The sequence below is a fragment of the Delphinus delphis genome, chromosome 4 (genome assembly GCF_949987515.2).
Source record: "Delphinus delphis chromosome 4, mDelDel1.2, whole genome shotgun sequence".
Classification (NCBI taxonomy): Eukaryota; Metazoa; Chordata; class Mammalia; order Artiodactyla; family Delphinidae; genus Delphinus; species Delphinus delphis.
In genome coordinates, this window is record NC_082686.1 from 132068570 (window position 1) to 132086498 (window position 17929).

General features: G+C 36.2%; 1 protein-coding gene across 4 annotated transcripts in view; it reads right to left on the reverse strand.

The window, feature by feature from the left end:
• The window catches only part of ATP2C1 (ATPase secretory pathway Ca2+ transporting 1), a 117449-nt gene that overhangs the window by 39233 nt on the left and 60287 nt on the right, over positions 1 to 17929 (reverse strand). For all 4 annotated transcript variants that reach the window (XM_060011468.1, XM_060011469.1, XM_060011473.1 and 1 more), the window contains 5 exons: positions 15883 to 15944; positions 15210 to 15318; positions 3874 to 4029; positions 3075 to 3143; positions 2025 to 2100 (listed from right to left, as the gene is read on the reverse strand). In XM_060011468.1, coding sequence (XP_059867451.1) covers positions 2025 to 2100; positions 3075 to 3143; positions 3874 to 4029; positions 15210 to 15318; positions 15883 to 15944 — 472 coding nt within the window. The remainder of the gene's footprint in view (positions 1 to 2024; positions 2101 to 3074; positions 3144 to 3873; positions 4030 to 15209; positions 15319 to 15882; positions 15945 to 17929) is intronic.

Genomic DNA, 17929 nt, shown 5'->3' on the forward strand with positions numbered 1-17929 from the left:
CCAGCAAACTATACAGTCTATGGCCCTCTTACGTGTTTTTGTAAATAGTTTGTTGGAACACAGCCACACCCATTGTTTGTAAATTGTCTGTGGTTGCTTTTGTGCTGATGGCAAAGTTGAGTATTTCCAACACAGAACGTACGAACCAAAGGCTGAAACATTTACTATCTGGTGCTTTACCAAAAAGTCTGCTGACCCTTGATTTTGATCTTGATCCTTCTCCTATTCCATATACTATCCTAACAAGAAAAATTATGTCCAATGCATTTAAAACCAGGTAACCATAAAGTTGAAAAATTTTTATCACTAAATTTGACGTGGTTTAATGATACAATGTTAATATAAACTGGAAAGATTTAATTGGTTAAATTGCCCTTCAATTTACCAAATTCACTACAAATTCTAAAAAATAAACAGCAATAACCAAATGAAGGGAGCTATGAGAACATACACACCATTTAAACAAAAGGAATGAAATACCTTCCCAGCTTCTACTTTATGTTTATGATAATGAGAAATGGATCAAGAGGATTAATATTTAAGAAGTTATTTCACTGAAACTGTACAGCAGAAATGTTGTCTTAAAATTGCATTGTTATCTTAAAAGCTAGCAAGAAAAATTAAAATAACATATGGAAGAATTAAACAGAGAAGGACTCTCTCACAGAGTTCATCCATGCATCTTTCCGCATGTGCTCTGCTTTTCCAAAAAACATTTTACTTTTCTCTTTAAAAAAAAAAGAAAGAAAGAAACAGAGAAAAGACTCCAAAATTGATGTGTTTAATGTTATGATAAAGATGTTGTGTCAACTCAGTGAATTAAGAATGGACTATGGAATTGATGGTACTAGGATAATTAACTTTTGAGTAACAAAGTAATAACTCTACCTTAAGTCTTATACTAAAATAAATTCTAAATAAAATAGAAAAATTAAGTGTCAAAAGTAAAAACTAAAGTAGTATAGTGATGTTTAAATAACTATAAACAAAAAAACATTCTCCCATATGGGGTTGGGGGAGCCTTTATGAATAGAACACAGACAGAAACTTAACTGCACTAATCATCAACAGGAGGGTGATAAGAATCTCAGGCAAGAGATTGTTTCATTACACACATCTCTCCCCTCCCTACCAAGTTTATTATACAGCCCTCAAAAGCAATTTAAAAATCAGGAGAAAAAAATACTTGTAACTTAAACAACAAAAGGTTTAATATCCTAATTATACAAAGAGCTGTGACCAATCTAAGACTTATACCACAAAAGAAGAGGGACAAAAGAAATAAACCAGCAGGTCATAAAATAAAAAGGACTAACATACATATGACAAAGTGTTCTGTTTCTTGAATAATGAATTTTGAAATAAAATAATGAGAAGACTTTTCTTCACCTATTAAGTTAGTGACAAAAAAGCTGGCAAGGGTGCTGGAAGAGAGACTTTTATCTTGTTGATGGAGGATATTATTTGGCAATATGAAACAAAAGCCTTTAAAAACATGCCAAAAATTTTTAAATCACACAGATACTCTTTGACCCAATAATTTCACTTTCAGGAATTTATCCTAAGGAAATGAGAGGTGTTTATAATAAGATATCTGCACTGAAGAATCACTTACACAATTTTTTAAAACTTTAAAAACCTACACAAATGTCTAAAAGAGCACTGGCTTTTTATATATGTATACACACACATATTCACACAATGGAATACTATACAACCTTTAAATTTGTTTTAGAAGAGTAGTCATAACACAATACTATCATATTTTATTGAAGACTAGAAAGACAAATACTAAAATGTTTATAGAAATGCTCTTTGATTACAGGAATTACAGAGTTCTATTTTATCTTTGTAGCAAAGGACAACAGCTAGGGATTAGTTTTATAGTTTAAAAAAAAGTAATAGTAGCTGAATAAATGAATGAATGAATGGAATTTTTCTATGTATGGATCTAACTCCCCCTTCCCACTCAAAAAATAAACCTAAGTAAATATAGGAGATATACATACTCACTGTTCTCTTACCTATTATACCAAAGGAGTAAAAGGAAAGTTGTTTTCCTAAGAGGTCCATGCTCTTCTGCAGAGGGGTTTTTGGTGCCTTGACAAATTGGAGAAGAGTGTCACCACAATTACCCAATTACCTAAATTTAGTGAGCTTTACTAGGTGCCAGGGACTCTAAGTGTTGGACACACACATGCTCGTGCTTAACACACCCATGACATACACAACTCTCCCTTGAGGTAAGTTTTAGCTCCTTCACTGAGAAAACTGTGAGGCCTAGACTGTTAAAAACCCATTTGAGGCTCTCTATGCCTCTTTGAGGAAAAATCTATTCTCCCTAGCAGTTTCCCCAGGACTTCATTATCATCAGCTGCCCCTCATTTTTCTACTCTTTCTCCTTACAAAGATGCTTGTAACCCAAGTCTTTTTACCCTGTTGGCTCCCTGATCTCTGGCGATCCCTTCACTCCCAAGCTTGGGACGGTTTTACACACTGCATCACATATGGGAGTCTTAGCAGGCTACCTGAGAAATCCAGATAATTTGAGAAGAAAATGATATTTGTAGAATGCAACTTATTTTTTAAATATAAGAAGATATTTTAAATGAGAGAACTAATCTTCAATATCCTTCAACAAGGGTATCTTCCAAGTTATTTCACTTTGCAATCTTTTTTTCTCCAGATACTTGGAATTATGTAAAGTTGGGAATTTTGGTAGAAGACATGTTCTAAAGTACAAATATACTATTTAGTAATCTTTAAATTTAATATGACAAAGCTAATTTCTAAAAATAATAAGCCTTATAAATAACTGGCTAAACCTTCTTCTCCTATGAACAATGAATAAACATCAGAATATTTCAAATATTAAAGTGTTAATTCAAACCCTTCCAATTACAGGCTTTCCACTTATGATTTTAAGCACAGACAACTGAGTAATATTCTGAATAAAATATTACTTCCAAAATTAACAAAATAATCCTCCAATATTCTCTTTTCCTCTACTTACAATGGAAAATATTTCGGATTTGAAACTCAAACATCATTAACAAACTAAGTTTGTTACTTACTTCCTCTGCCTGCATCATTTTAAAAACCTCTCCAAATTCAGAATTTTCTCCTGTTCCAATGACAATACCCTAAAGGGAAAAACAAGAAAACATATTTACATTCAGATGGAATCAACCTCTCTCAACCAAAGAACAAAACCCCTTCATTCCCTTTCTCCAAAGCCACCCACAGTCAAGATGTCTGACATACGTATCCAAGGTTCCCTCAGCAAATTTACTTTTGATGTTACTACAGATCCTTGAAAACAAACATCTCATTAAACTGATTACTGACTCAATTCTGTGGCCCATTTTTTTGTCTATGTTAATATTTCTGAAATTTGAACCTTTCTTATACTCAGTAGAGACATTTAATGTAGTTTCCCTCTCAAATGCTACTGAATGATGCCTTTTACATTTGTGTAATATTAAAATCCAGGAAATAAAATATTTGAAATCAATCAGTAGGAGAGTGATATGTAGTCTGAATATTATAGCCAGTATCATATCAACTAAATTGAAATTTTATTTAACCAATGGTGAACATATCCACAAGCCAAAAAAAAAGAAAAGAACAGGTACTGAGGACTATGCTTTTACAGGATCCATTACCTGGTAAATGGCAGAACTATGGATGTATTATAACTCAGGGACACGGCTTCTCCTTAGCCTCACAAATATCTGCCAAGGATTAGGTTCAATTCTGCCATTTCTTCGCCATATATTTTTAAAAGCTCCACATAAAACTAGCCAAAAAAGAACTGAGGAAATGGTTGAAAACAAAGGAACTGCTATCTTGAAAACGAGAAAGAAAATTTACCTTTGCTTTGCCACATCTGACCAGTGTTCCCATGAAGGCAATGTTACTTCTTGATGCAAGATCTCCATTAGTGGCAGCCGGCTGAGGAGCTGTCACCTTAGAACAAGGTGTTGTCTCTCCTGTCAAGCTGGACTCATCAATGGAAAGATCCACAGCCTTGGGGAACATAAAGCACTCCAGTAAGTTCAAGTTTGAAGACTCTCTCTGCTAAACTTAACATCTAAGGAGTCTGTAACCATCACTCCTTCCACAAATATCCTCCCTTCTATAAATTAACCGAATCTTTTATCACATCCATTACTTTAAGACAGTAGACTGGAATAGGTACAACCATGTTTAAAAACAAAGCTAGGGGGGGCTTCCCTGGTGGCGCAGTGGTTGAGAGTCCGCTTGCCGATGCAGGGGACACGGGTTCGTGCCCCGGTCCGGGAAGATCCCACACGCCGCAGAGCAGCTAGGCCCATGAGCCATGGCCACTGAGCCTGCTGCTCCGCAACGGGAGAGGCCACAGCAGTGAGAGGCCCGTGTACCGCAAAAAAAAAAAAAAAAAAAAAAGAAAGAAAAAGAAGCTAGGGACTTCCCTGGTGGCGCAGTGGTTAAGAATCTGTCTGACAATGCAAGGGACATGGGTTCAAGCCCTGGTCCGGGAAGATCTCATATGCCACGGAGCAACTAGGCCAGTGTGCCACAACTACTGAGGCTGTGCTCTAGAGCCCGTGAGCCACAACTACTGAAGCCCATGCGCCTAGAGCCTGTGCTCCGCAACAAGAGAAGCCACCTCAATGAGAAGCCTGTGCACCGCAAGAAGAGTAACCCCTCCCCCTCGCAGCAACTAGAGAAGGCCCGCACACAGCAACGAAGACCCGATGCAGCCAAAAAAAAAAAGAAGCTAAATCAACAAAATCTACTACAAAGTAGACAGAACCATGAGACAAAATTAGCCTAAACTTCCAAATACAACTAGGGAAAAGGAGACACTAGCTGAGACAATCTTTATTTAGAGAAAACTCGACTCTCATGAGTTTTCTAAAATTATTTCCTAACTTTGCTATATCCTGAAGTCCTGAAAATGGGTTTGACAGATTTAAACCAACTATAACAGAAGAGAAATACGACTGAAAGATATAAAAGGTACTGAGAAATAAATAATTTCATCATTTTGGGTTTAATTTTCATGAAATTGTTCTTGCTATACATCCCTACATTTATTCTAAATTTATGTCAGCAAGAATCAAAAATGTATATAAATGTTTCCATGCAGATCATGAATATCATATCACCATCCAACTCTGCAATGGGTTCAATACTGAAGGCTGCACTCCTAACACAATTAAGAATTCACCTACCCAAGCATGAAAAAAAAAAATCATCATTTTATATGTGGAAAATACTGCAGATGTGACCTGGCTCTGTTTCTAAGTATGGCCCACAGAACAACAGTTCCAAGGATGTTAATAGGCATTGTGTATAGTGTTATAGATGGATGATCATTGATAAACCGACACACACATATATACACATACATACAAGGGAGGAGTACTCTGGTCAAGGAAGTTTTAGAAACACTGTGTTAAGAATTAAACAGCTCCCCCTACCATAGTGCTTCTCAAAACTTACAATGCACCAGCGTGAGGCACCTCAACAGGATTACAGATACAGCAGGGGTTGTGGAAGTGTGGTCTTAGCAGAACCAGCATCACCTCTAACACCTCAGAGCTTGTTAAGAAATTCACTGCCCTACCGCAAACAAGGAGGTGGGGAGGGTGAACCTAACAGACTGCAATTTACAAGCCCTCCAAGTAATTCTGATGTTGCACTCAGGTTTCAGAATCAACAGAAGAGTGTTTTCCAAACATCTTTGATCCATTTTATTCCAGAAGCTCTAGTTCAAGGATCATTAGGAGGCTCTTTGGGAAACTAGAAACTAGTTCATGATTTTATTCATTTTATAGGTTCATTCACTCACCTAAGCAACATTTACTGACTACCTTAACTATGTACCAGGCACTGGGTTAGATCCTAGAAAGAAAACAAGATAAGAAAATGAACCCAGAGCAGTTTAATGTGCAGTTTCACTGCTATTATAAACTGAGCTAGTGTTCTGAATTGGGCCTCCTGATTGACAATTCCTACTATGTAAGTACTCTAAATTTAAATCCTGTTTTTTCTTTTTTGTGGGGTGGGGAAGGGGAATAAATCTCATCTATTTAAATGGTTATTTTGTTATGACCATAAATACCTTAAAAAATCTCACAGAAAATAATTATTAAAAATTGAGTTCATGAATTCTTTCTCCCCATCTACATAATAAAACTTTTGATTTGATCAATGTCATTGATTCATTCACTTAAAAAGTATTTATTAATACTTATAATATGCCAGGTTCTGTACTATATCATACAGAGTGAGAATCAGCAGTAAACAAAGTTTACTGCTGCCCTCAACTTTTATTCTAATGGGAAATTGATTTGAAAAAATAAACAAGAGTGGATAATATAATGCTTGATAGTGAGGAAAAAAACATGGTAAGAATGGAGAGTGACATTTAGATAGAAAGAGAACATCTCTCAAAAGCAGATGACCCTTTTGCAGAGCCCTGACTGGCGTGAGGGCCCCACGGTTGGGCCATAATCAGGGAGGAAGGATTCTAGGCAAAAGGAGCACAAAGTACAAAGCCTGTAGGGGCAGGAACATGCTAGGTGCGTTCCTGTGCTAGGCAGGCATATGACACTGCAAATATAATCAAGTTTACAACATTAGATCATAAAGTTTAAGAATGTTCAGGATAAAAATAAATTATATCATACAACTCCAGAGAGACCAAACTGTGTTAGCATTTCCTGAAAGTTTAATACCATGTAAATGTGATAGATTTTAGTATCAAAATAGGCTTATAAAAAGTATTCCTTAAAACACAGATCTGACAGTCTTTAGAAGTCTTTAGAAGGCTTCCCATTTTATATAATTATGTATGCAAAGATAAGCCAGGTAAATTTGCGTTCATTACTTCACCACAACTACAGATTCAAAAAAAGAACACCTGCCATGTTCAAAAGCAATGAATTTTTTTTATTAAAAGAACATAGTTATTTGACTCTTCTTCCCAAATTAATCTTAGGTCTATATAATTTTTCACACTAACACATTTATTACCAAGTAAGAAAAAAGTTAGATCTTTCTTCAAAGATGATGCTAATACTAAAAGCAGTCAGTTGACACTTCCTTGCTCACTATCTGCTAGGCACCATGCTACACACCTATACTAAGTTATCTACTAACAGCTACTTAGCTACTAGCAACTCCAATGAGGCAAGCACTAGTAGTATTATCCCTATTTTACAGACATACTGAAGGATTAAGTGCCTCACCCAACATCACACAGCTTATAAACTATGGAGATGAAACCCAAACGTTAACAAATTAACTCCTATTCTTCTAAATTACAAAAGTCAACAAATAGTTTATTTTGTTTAGCAAGTTCCTCTTTAATGCTTGTTACAAAAATTAGAACTGCTTGTAATTTTCTAAGCTCTTAGTAAGAAAAACCTGCTAATATTTAAAAACAAATACTTGTATACAAGCTATAGAACTCCTTTCTCTGTGAGAAAGTTGAAATTTATGTTTTCCCACTGAAGAATTTTTACTTCAAATGTAAATCTTAAACAAGGATAAATACTAACATTAGGTGGTTGTCAAGGAATACAAATATAATCTGACTTTTTAAAAAGAGGGGGGAAGCCTGGCTTTTATTGACTCTGTCAGGGACCCAGCTCTTCACTGTCAGCCTCAGCAGGGCAACAACCATTTAAGAGTAAGAATTTTTGTTCAAATCAGGTTTTTCTACAGAAAACAGGCATGTAATTTTTTGTACAACAACAATCAGCCCTGTGTTAGTATACAAACTAATGTGGAAGGAAATATAATTATATAGGAAGTTTCCTATATAATTATAAATCTGTTAAAATTAACAACACATTATTAATGAAATTTGTCTAAATCATACATTGTAGCATAGCTCTCAACTGTCCCTTGAACAAGACTATTTTCTAAGTGACAAGTTAGTTTCTCCTAATGGTGACTGCAAGTTTTCGCAGGAAGCAGTTTTGAGAGAGTAAGGGGAAGGAAGTCATTTCTAGGAAGGGTGGTACCTTAATAAAGTAGGCAAGCCTAATTATTACACTTTAACAAGTCACAATTTAATTCACCCGAGAAGAAAGACATTAGAGTCATTTATCCATTGCATTCATGAGAGAAAGGTTAGGATAAAATTAAGTCAAAGAATCAGCCAGCTCCATGCCTTCCATCCAAGTTTAAACATAAAACCTTCAGAAAAGCTGTTAATAAGGAAACTGATTATGTTTCTCTTCATTCTTCCTCAGGCACAATGGTGGAGGTGTAAATAATACACAACACAGTTCAAAAAGCAGAATGTAAATAAGAATCAAGATGCATACATAATCCCACAATCTGAATATTTAACACCTACAGAATTTAAATGGTTGAAAATAACTCACAGGATTATTCCTATAAAACATTAGGCAGAAATAAGGTAAATGCCAAAGTCACAAAGGTTTCCTGGAAAGCAAAAAGTGACTGCTTAAAAAAATTACAGTTAATATGGTACAATTGGTAACTACAAATAAGTTCATAAACTAAAGAACATCTTAGTATCCTGTATGCTGCTAGGTTAATCACCTCTAGTCCAGAATTAAAAGCAAATCAGAAATGGATTTCTTTCCCCAGAAATGAATCTTCCAAAATATTCATCTGCAACTGTCTGATCATGATAAAATTTCTTACTTATGCTCTCAAAAATTAAGATTCCTCTTACTGTTTATTCAAATGAAGGAAAATATAATTAAAAATTCTTCATGAGCTCTAGCTTATTAATCAAAGGCCAACTGACCAAGTGTTACATGAAATCAATTTTATCCCATGGTAAATGCTTGCAAACTTGACTTAAGAGTATGGATTCAGGGACTTCCCTGGTGGTGCAGGGGTTAAGAATCCGCCTGCCAATGCAGGGGACACAGATTCGATCCCTGGTCCAAGAAGATCCCACATGCCGCGGAGCAACTAAGCCCATGTGCCACAACTACTGAGCCTGCACTCTAGAGCTGCCCCCGAGCCACAACTACTGAGCCCGTGTGCCACAACTACTGAAGCTCGCACGCCTAGAGCCCATGCTCCACAAGAGAAGCCATTGCAATGAGAAGCCCGTGCACCGCAACAAAGAGTAGCCCCCCGCCCACTGCAACTAGAGAAAGCCCACGTGCAGCAACACAAAGTATACATTCAGTGCTTCTTACTTAAAAAAAAAAAAAAAGTACAGATTGAACTTGATCAAGTTGTCAATAATTTAAAGGCAAATATTTAAATTTGGTTAACAATGATTTATAGGATATTTCAGTAAGACTATTAAAAGGAACAAAATTTCAAAAGGGGACCTATTTTTGCAACAGTCCTTTCCTACTAATGTAAAATGATACTCTTAAAACAAAGACACTAAGTCTCACTTCTAACCCACCCATATTGTCTTTTTAAATTCTAGTGACTGAGGGAAAAAAAGAGTTCTTTCTCATCAGCATTTTAAAATGAATAGCATTGCTCAGCTCACAATAGTTTTTAACCACTGAACTATAAAAATCAGACAACAAAACACTAAGCAGAGCTCCACTTATACAATCTTAGAGAACCAGCACTCCTATTGCTCTAAGTATGGAATGGTTTTCTCAGCTGTATGATACTATTAAAGAAAAATACATCTTTTCCAAAGTCAAACACAAGTGATTATATCAAATAGCTTTTAGTGAATATGAATGTTTCCACATCCCACAAATACAACATACACCTTTTCCAACATTCTAGTCAATTTCTTTCAACAGCTAATTTAAAATCTCTACTTCCTAAGATGTTTGTAAATTGCTTTTTTACAAGTATGTATATGTTTAATAATTCAGAAATTTAAAAGTGAAGTTTCAGTGATAAATCACAATAAGGAGGGAGCAACATACTGTAAATCAATTTATCAAATTTACCTGCCAAAAAAATACACTGAAGTCAATATAAAAACTTAACAACTCAGGAGTAACATCACAGAAAATAGTGGAGCACGGCACTCAAACAACTGGTCCCTCCACTAAAAACTCATAAGCTGGCAAAAACTAACAGAATAAACTCTGGAATAAAAAAGCAAACAGAGAAATGCTTGAGAAGAAAAAGGCATTTTTATTTGCCTGTCTGCTACGCCCCATTCCCAAGAGAAGCAGCAATAGCTGTGGGGATGGAAGCTTCTGTTCCTGGACCCTGCTCCTAAAATACTATAGTTGTGTGTTTTGACCTGTCTGGCAGTTCTCTGAAGGACTGGTGCAGAGGCTGACCTTTAATTCACATCCTGACTCCAGCTAGAGTAGCTTTCCAGGTATCTGCCAAAAGATTAAAGACATATACTAGCAGGCAAAGCACAGAACAGGGCAAGCAGCAGACACAACCAAAAGACTGAAAAGGAAGAGACTAAGGTGGAAGTTCTTTGAAGAAATAATGGCTTGGAAGGGCTACCACATATACCAGGGAAGACAAAGTGTAAAATGCATACCAATTTAAGCATTATAAGAGTCCTAGAAGAAAAAAAACTAGAAATGGGCAGAAAGAATATCTGAAGAAATATTGGATGAAAACTTCCCAAATTTAATGAAAGACAGGAATCTATACATCAAAGAAGACAAATACACTCCAAACAGGATAAACTCATAAACGTCTACACTGAGAGATATTATAACCAAACTGCTGAAAGACAAAGACAGAATCTTGAAAACAGCAAGAGCAAAGCAACTTATCATGTACAAGGGATTCTCAATAAGATTAGCATCCCATTTCTTATCAGAAACCATGGCAGCTAGAAGCAGTAGAATAACATATTTAAAGTGCTTAAAAAAAAAATCAAAGAGAATTCTATATCCAGCAAAACTATCTTTCAAAAATGAAAAATTAAGACATTCCCATTTAAACAAAAATTGGGTTTGAAAAAAAAAGTGGCAACTGTACCCTGTGTGTAGATCTTGAAGACAGTTTCAAAGAATGATATGGGCTAATAACACTAACACATGAGCCACAAAAGAAAGTATCAACAGAATTAATCATTCAGTACTCCAAGTGAAGGAAAATCTTGGTACATTTCAGGCAATATTTTGTGTTTAGTTAAAAACTTGTAGCTAAGAGGTAAAATATTTTCAACAGCCAAAAGAAATCCTCTTTTCCTCTGACTATTACATTGTTTTCTCTTACAAAGAATTCTTTGTTCAAATTTTGATATAGACTTTACCTGGAACATTATGGAAAATATGTTATGTTTCCAAAAAGGCAAAATGTACTGTTATGTAGGTATGTATAGTCTATAAGATTGCTTCATCTAAAGTCACTGTCTGACCAATCCCTTGGCTGCCCCCAATTAACTAGCCAGAGGTCTCTCTTCTGAACTACTACTAAAAAATTAAAATAAAAATCCTAAGGGAAAAAACTGGAGAACATGCCCATAGCTCAATTCCTCTAAGTTTTACTATCCCAGCTCCACAAATAATTCTAAGGTTCCTATGCTGGTAAGCTTACTGCCACCAACACATATTCGCTCATTCCTTGGCCATGGAAAACTGACTCAGGCAAGAAAACCAAATACAGAAATCCTTAAGTTATCAATATTAATCTTCTTTAAAAAGGGTTTTACAAAAGATAGGCTCAGCCTGCTATGGACTGAATTCTGTCCCCCCAAAATTCATGCTGAAGCCCTAAACTCCAATGTAATGTGATGATAACTGGAGATAGGGTCTTGGGAGGTAATCAGAGTTAAAGAAGGTAATGTGGATGAGGCCCACATAATGGGATCAGTGGCTTTGTAAGAGGAAGAGGGATCACTCTCTCTACCATATGAAGACATAGCAAAAAGACTGCAAGACAAAAGAGCGCCCTCACCAACAACTCAATTCTGCCAGACCCTGACTGTGGACTTCCCAGCACCCAGAACCATAAGATATAAACATCTATTGTTTAAGCCACCCAGTCTATTGTATTTTATTACAGCAGCCTGAATTGACTTAAGACACAGCCAGAAAATACCAGATAAAAGTTATATAGCAGTGAGTCACTGAACATGCTGACAAGATGCTACTACAGGCCCACGCAAGAATTACAGCCAAAGTCTGAACCACTGAAATTATGACAGGAACCCTAGAGTTGCAGCAATGACAATGCTGAAGTGACAACCTTGGCCACGGGCCATGTCCACACGAAAAGAACTATACTGCAAAAGTCCTACGCTTACTTTTTCCAAAGTGAAATCCATGTGCTTTATCTGTGAAAAATTAATAATAGCCCAAGGATAACTGAGGAGTCTTCTGTTTCCTTTATACTCTAACAAAGAGTTTGTTTCATGTAGGAACATCAAATAACCAGCTAGCCTTACATAATCATTCACCACAACCAAATTCAGCAAACAACACTCCAATAAGCCAATTTAATTACAAAAAGTTAGTAACCTGTGTCCAAAAGAGAATTTCACCTTATCAGCTTTCTTATGTCTTCGGTCAGTACATTTAAATCTAGAAGCGGCAGGAAAGGCTCAATTCTTTTAGGAATGTTGTCTCAATCTACTATCAAAGTAGTTGCAAAAACATGCCTCTGGTACCAGGTAGGGGAGAGAAGTGACAGAAGAAATTAAAGATGTTCAACTATATATGTAAAGTGGATTAACTGGAACAAAATCAACCTAAGCACAGCACTGCCAAATAAAACGTGCTGATGAAGTGTCTGAAAAGTTAACAAGTAGGGGGAAAACAATCAAAACTAATCAATTACTCCACAAAGCATACACTTCTAATTTTTACATCATCAAGCTTTAAAATGTCAAAAATCCCTCTTATTAAACTCACAGTAAGTCTTCGATATATATTTGCTGAATGGATAAAATATGTACTAATCCATATTCTGACAAGTATTTTTCTATATGAGAAATTAATTTCAATTATCTGAGATAATTCTCAATTAACCCTTATTTAAATGAAACCCTTAAATACTTTACTAAGTCAAATGGTGTTTTAAAGCTTCTGTGTCGTTATACTGCTCAAATTGTTCAAACAATGGGAAAATCATCTTCTAACTATCCCACTGAGGAGGTCTGCTTCTGAATTAGAAGAGAAGCACTCCATAATAAATGGTGACAAAAACTTCATGGATTCAAGTTAGGGTTCTTTGGGGGAGGGGAAGATGATTTATATCAAGTGACAGGCCTACTACATCTCTAAGGAAGAATAATTCAAGGTCTTATCATTAACCAAATATTAGGGATAGGAGGAAGGGACAAGAAGTGAGTAAAAAAGATACAAAAAGACCTACTAAGGGGAGAAAGAAGGTAATAAAGTAAAATTAACATTCCCAATACTTGCTGTATTGTGTTATTTGCACTCAACAATTAAAGCAATCTGATATCTTTCTAAGGATAAATTTTAAGTATTTGGAAGAAAGACCTTTCTTTATTTCAAGATTAAATGAAGCTTGTACTTATAACTCCAAATGTTCTTCAGGCTTTCCATAACCTCCACATGAGAATGCTCATGTTTTGGGACACACTAGGTATTCAAAGAATGACAGCTCTGTACATGTCAATTCCAATAACAGATGAGACTGGCATTCTCATGGGCTATGAGGGCTTCTTATACTAGGTGCCTTACTCCATCCCTTCAACATATTCTACACACGGTGGCAGGATTAAACGTAACATCATTGCCAGCTAGGTATAACCTTCAAAGCTAAATCCCAACCAATAAAATCTGCAGTGGAGCTTCATATCCAAGGCCCCCTGATTCTACCATATGTTTTCTATCTTTAACATAGTGCAGCTCTAATCACATACCAGAACACTCACAGGGATCTACATACAGCTGCTGCTGCATCTTTGTTCAGTACTACCCTTCGTTTATGACCACCAGAGCAATGTTGTCTGAGGCATGCTCATTTCACTCAAATCAGAAGTAACCTCTCCCTTCTCTAAATTTTCTACTCCATTCTTTGTAGTTCTCGTTCACTTACGCAGTTCTATCTTATCTTATGGTGATTTGTGTATACCAACAGTCTGCTCTCTGAGGGCAAGAGCTCTATCACACCATCTTTGTGTCTCCCACAATGCCTAACACTCATTTCCATAAAGATCTGCTGATTTACTACATGGATACCTCAAAAGACTCTATGGGAAAAGCATATATTTTAAGGGAAAAAAAAGTTTAGATATGTCACTGTTTTAAATTGCATTTGCTTTTTATATCACTTTGATAATCTCAGTGTTTTAAGTGAATATTTAATCCATTTACAATTAAAATAAGCACTAATACAGTGGGGTTCTATAGCTCTTCCTACTATTTGTTCTCTATTTGACCCATCTATTTATTCTATGTTCCTATTTCTGTTCCTTTCTTATTGTTTGCCTTCTTTTAGATTAGAAAAGTTGTTTCCTTTCTTTATTAAATTACTTATACATCTGTTACTATTCTTTAATTTTTTTATTTTTATTGAAGTATAGTTGATTTACAATGTTGTGTTAATTTCTGCTGTACAACAAAGCGATTCAGTTATACATATATATACATTATTTTTCCATATTGTTTTCCATTATAGTTTATTACAGGATACTGAATATAGTTCTCTGTGCTATACAGGACCCTGTTGTTTATCCATTCTATATATAATAGTTTGTGTCTTCTAACCCCAAACTCCCAGTCCATCCCTCCCCTACCCCCCACCCCCACCTTGGCAACCACAAGCCTTTTCTCTATGTCTGTGAGTCTGTTTCTGTTTTGTAGATAAGTTCATTTGTGTCCTATTTTAGATCCCACATATAAGTGATATCATATGATACTTGTCTTTTTCTTTCTGACTTACTCACTTAGCATGATAACCTCTAGGTCCATTGCTGCAAATGGCATTATTTTATTCTCCTTATGGCTGAGTAATATTCCATTGTATATATGTACCACATCTTCTTTAGCCATTCCTCTGTCAGTGGACATTTAGGTTGTTTCTATGTCTTGGCTATTGTAAATAGTGCTACTATGAACATAGAGGTGCATGTAACTTTTTGAATTAAGAGTTTTGTCTGGATATATTCTCTAGCCCCTTCTACCATGTGAGGACATAGCAAGAAGGCACCAGCTATGAACCAGAAAAAGGGTCCTCCCCAGGATGCGACCATGCTGGTGCCTTGATCCTGGACTTCCAGCCACCGGGACTGTGAGAAATACATTTATGTGTTATTTTGTTACAGCTGCTCAAACAGACTAAGACATCAAACTCACCTCAAACAAGCGCAAGTCAGCAGGAACTCTGTCCCCAACAGAAAGGCAAACTGTATCACCTGGAACCAAGTCTCGTGCAAGTGTATGTTCCAATTTTCCTTCACGCACACTGTAACATGAAACAGAAACAACCACAGAGGAAGAAAGCAAGCCAGGCCACTTATTTGAAGAAATTCCTTCCAGTAGGCTTGCTTGAGGGAAAATATATTGCATTATCACCACTTCTAAGGAGATAAGTCAAATACAGAAACCAAGAAAAGACTTACTCTTGTGCTCTTGATAATTAAGATGCTCAGATGAATTAAAAAAAAAAACAAACAAAGCACTGGAAAAGCTATCCAGTTGCTCAAATGTAAAATGCGAAAACTGTAGCAACCTTCTCAATCACCAGGGTCTGATTATACATCACTGCACCCACAACAGTGCTTGGCACATAGTCACACACAGAAAGTATCTGTTGAATAAATCCATGTCTCAAGAATCTCAAAATTAGAAGTAACAAAAGTTTTAATAGTACAACTTGCTATACTGAATAGGGCATGAATTTTTCATGTCAGATTAATGGTTTCTACCTTATGTTTAAACAAATATTGGGCCACAATGTACACTGTAATAGTCACATTTAATTTCTACTTTTAAGAGTAGAAATCCGTATCAGAAACAAGGATCATACCAATGGCATTCTGGTGGCATAAGTTTATTCAGTTCTTCAAGAGATTTTTCTGAACGATATTCCTATTAAAAAAAAAATTAAGAAAAAATATTTATAAAGAAATGCAAATATGTACATTCTTAAGAACATATACTATGTTAGACTTAACTAAATATTGACCCCAATCATTATTTTAACATTTCTCCCAATTTTTATCTTTTTCTTTACTTGCATTTATATTCTTACCCATAAAAGCTTGTCCTTTATGTTAAATATATAGTAACCAATTTTTGATAATTAAGTATTCTCAATTTTTTATATATATATATATTTTTGGGGGGGGGGTGCTGGCACACCACGCAGTATGTGGGATCTTAGTTCCCCAACCAGGGATCGAACCCACGTCCCCTGCATTGCAAGTGCGAGTCTTAACCACTGGGCCACCAGGGAAGTCCCTCAATTTTCTATTTCAATATTCAGTGTGCAAACCTAAGGTCAAGTTACTTATAAGAAAGTGAAGAAAACTGATTAGTGTGTCCAAAAAGTAGTTTTCGGTCATTAAAAGTTAAGATCATTGAGCCTCATAATTAAGATAACTTTACTTTTAGTGTTTAATGACCAAGGAAGTCAAAGACAATTAACTGCAAACAACACTGGTGTTGAGGATTCAAGCCCAAGGCAACTGTAAAGGTTTGTGAAACAAATCTTCGTGGGAAGAACGAAAGTTAAACAAGGAGAGAGATGTGGCTGCCCTACCCTTTCCCATGACTGAATTACCTAGAAGGGGGAAATTCTCAGGGGCCCTAACTGTGAGGCTCCAGCCTTCCTCCAACCATACAATCACAGCTGAGAGTCAGAGACAACCTTCACCTCAGTAATGTGGGCTGTCTTGCTTCACACAACATCACTGCTATTTTTGTCTCATGTCTGCACTAACTACACCAATCTTTTGATCTAAGGTTAAAAAGGGAGAAGAGGGCTTCCCTGGTGGCACAGTGGTTGAGGGTCCGCCTGCCGATGCAGGGGACACAGGTTCGTGCCCCGGTCCGGGAAGATCCCACATGCCGCGGAGCGGCTGGGTCCGTAAGCCGTGGCCGCTGAGCCTGAGCTCCACAACAGGAGAGGCCACAACAGTGAGAGGCCCGCGTACCTCAAAAAAAAAAAAAAAAAAAAAAAGGGAGAAGAAGGGGTAGGGAGAGTAGTGGGAGTGAAAGTCGGGGGGTGTTTTGAAATGACTGCAGTGCTAGCACTAATCAAAACTGCACACCTATCACAAACGTTTTCAAATAGAAAACACAAAGCTGTATATGAATAACTTAGAACTAAATCTGTCTTTACTACTTAAGCAAGAGGAACAAATGTGAGAGTAAGGTAAATCTGTAAATATAAAAATCACAAGACACCCAGGGTAATATACAGCATAAGGAACATTACAGTAATTCTGTATGGGGACAGACGGTTACTAGGCTTATGGTGATCATAATGCATGCAAATATCAAATCACTGTATACTGCACCTGAAACAATACTGCATCTCAACTATACTTCAATTTTAAAAAAAAATGACAAAGACACCCCTCCCCCAATCATACCAAGGATATTAAGGAATTTGGAAGTTTTAACCAAAAATTCCATAAAAGGCTAGAAAACACTCACTACTCCTAGACCCTAATAAATGACATAGAAGCTGCCCAATCTTTACCTCCCTCTTCAGACTTCTTAGCCTTTACTCACTACAACTACAAAGATACCTCTATATCAAAATGATCCTTCAACACAAACTTGACAGCCATCTCAAATGAACACCTAAAAGTTAAATTTTAAATTTATTGTAAGGTGGCATCAATATATGACTATACGAAACAATTAGCTATTTTTATGACTGCAAGGGTGTACAATGAGGATGGGAAATTGAGATTAGAAAGGGGGGAAGGCAGATGTAAATAATAAAAAGCATTCTCCTCCTAAAACACAGGTAAAAACACATATAAATAATGAACCTATCAAATGAACCTATCATAAAGATATTTGGCAGATGGTTTCAGCCACTACATTTAAGGTGTGTAACA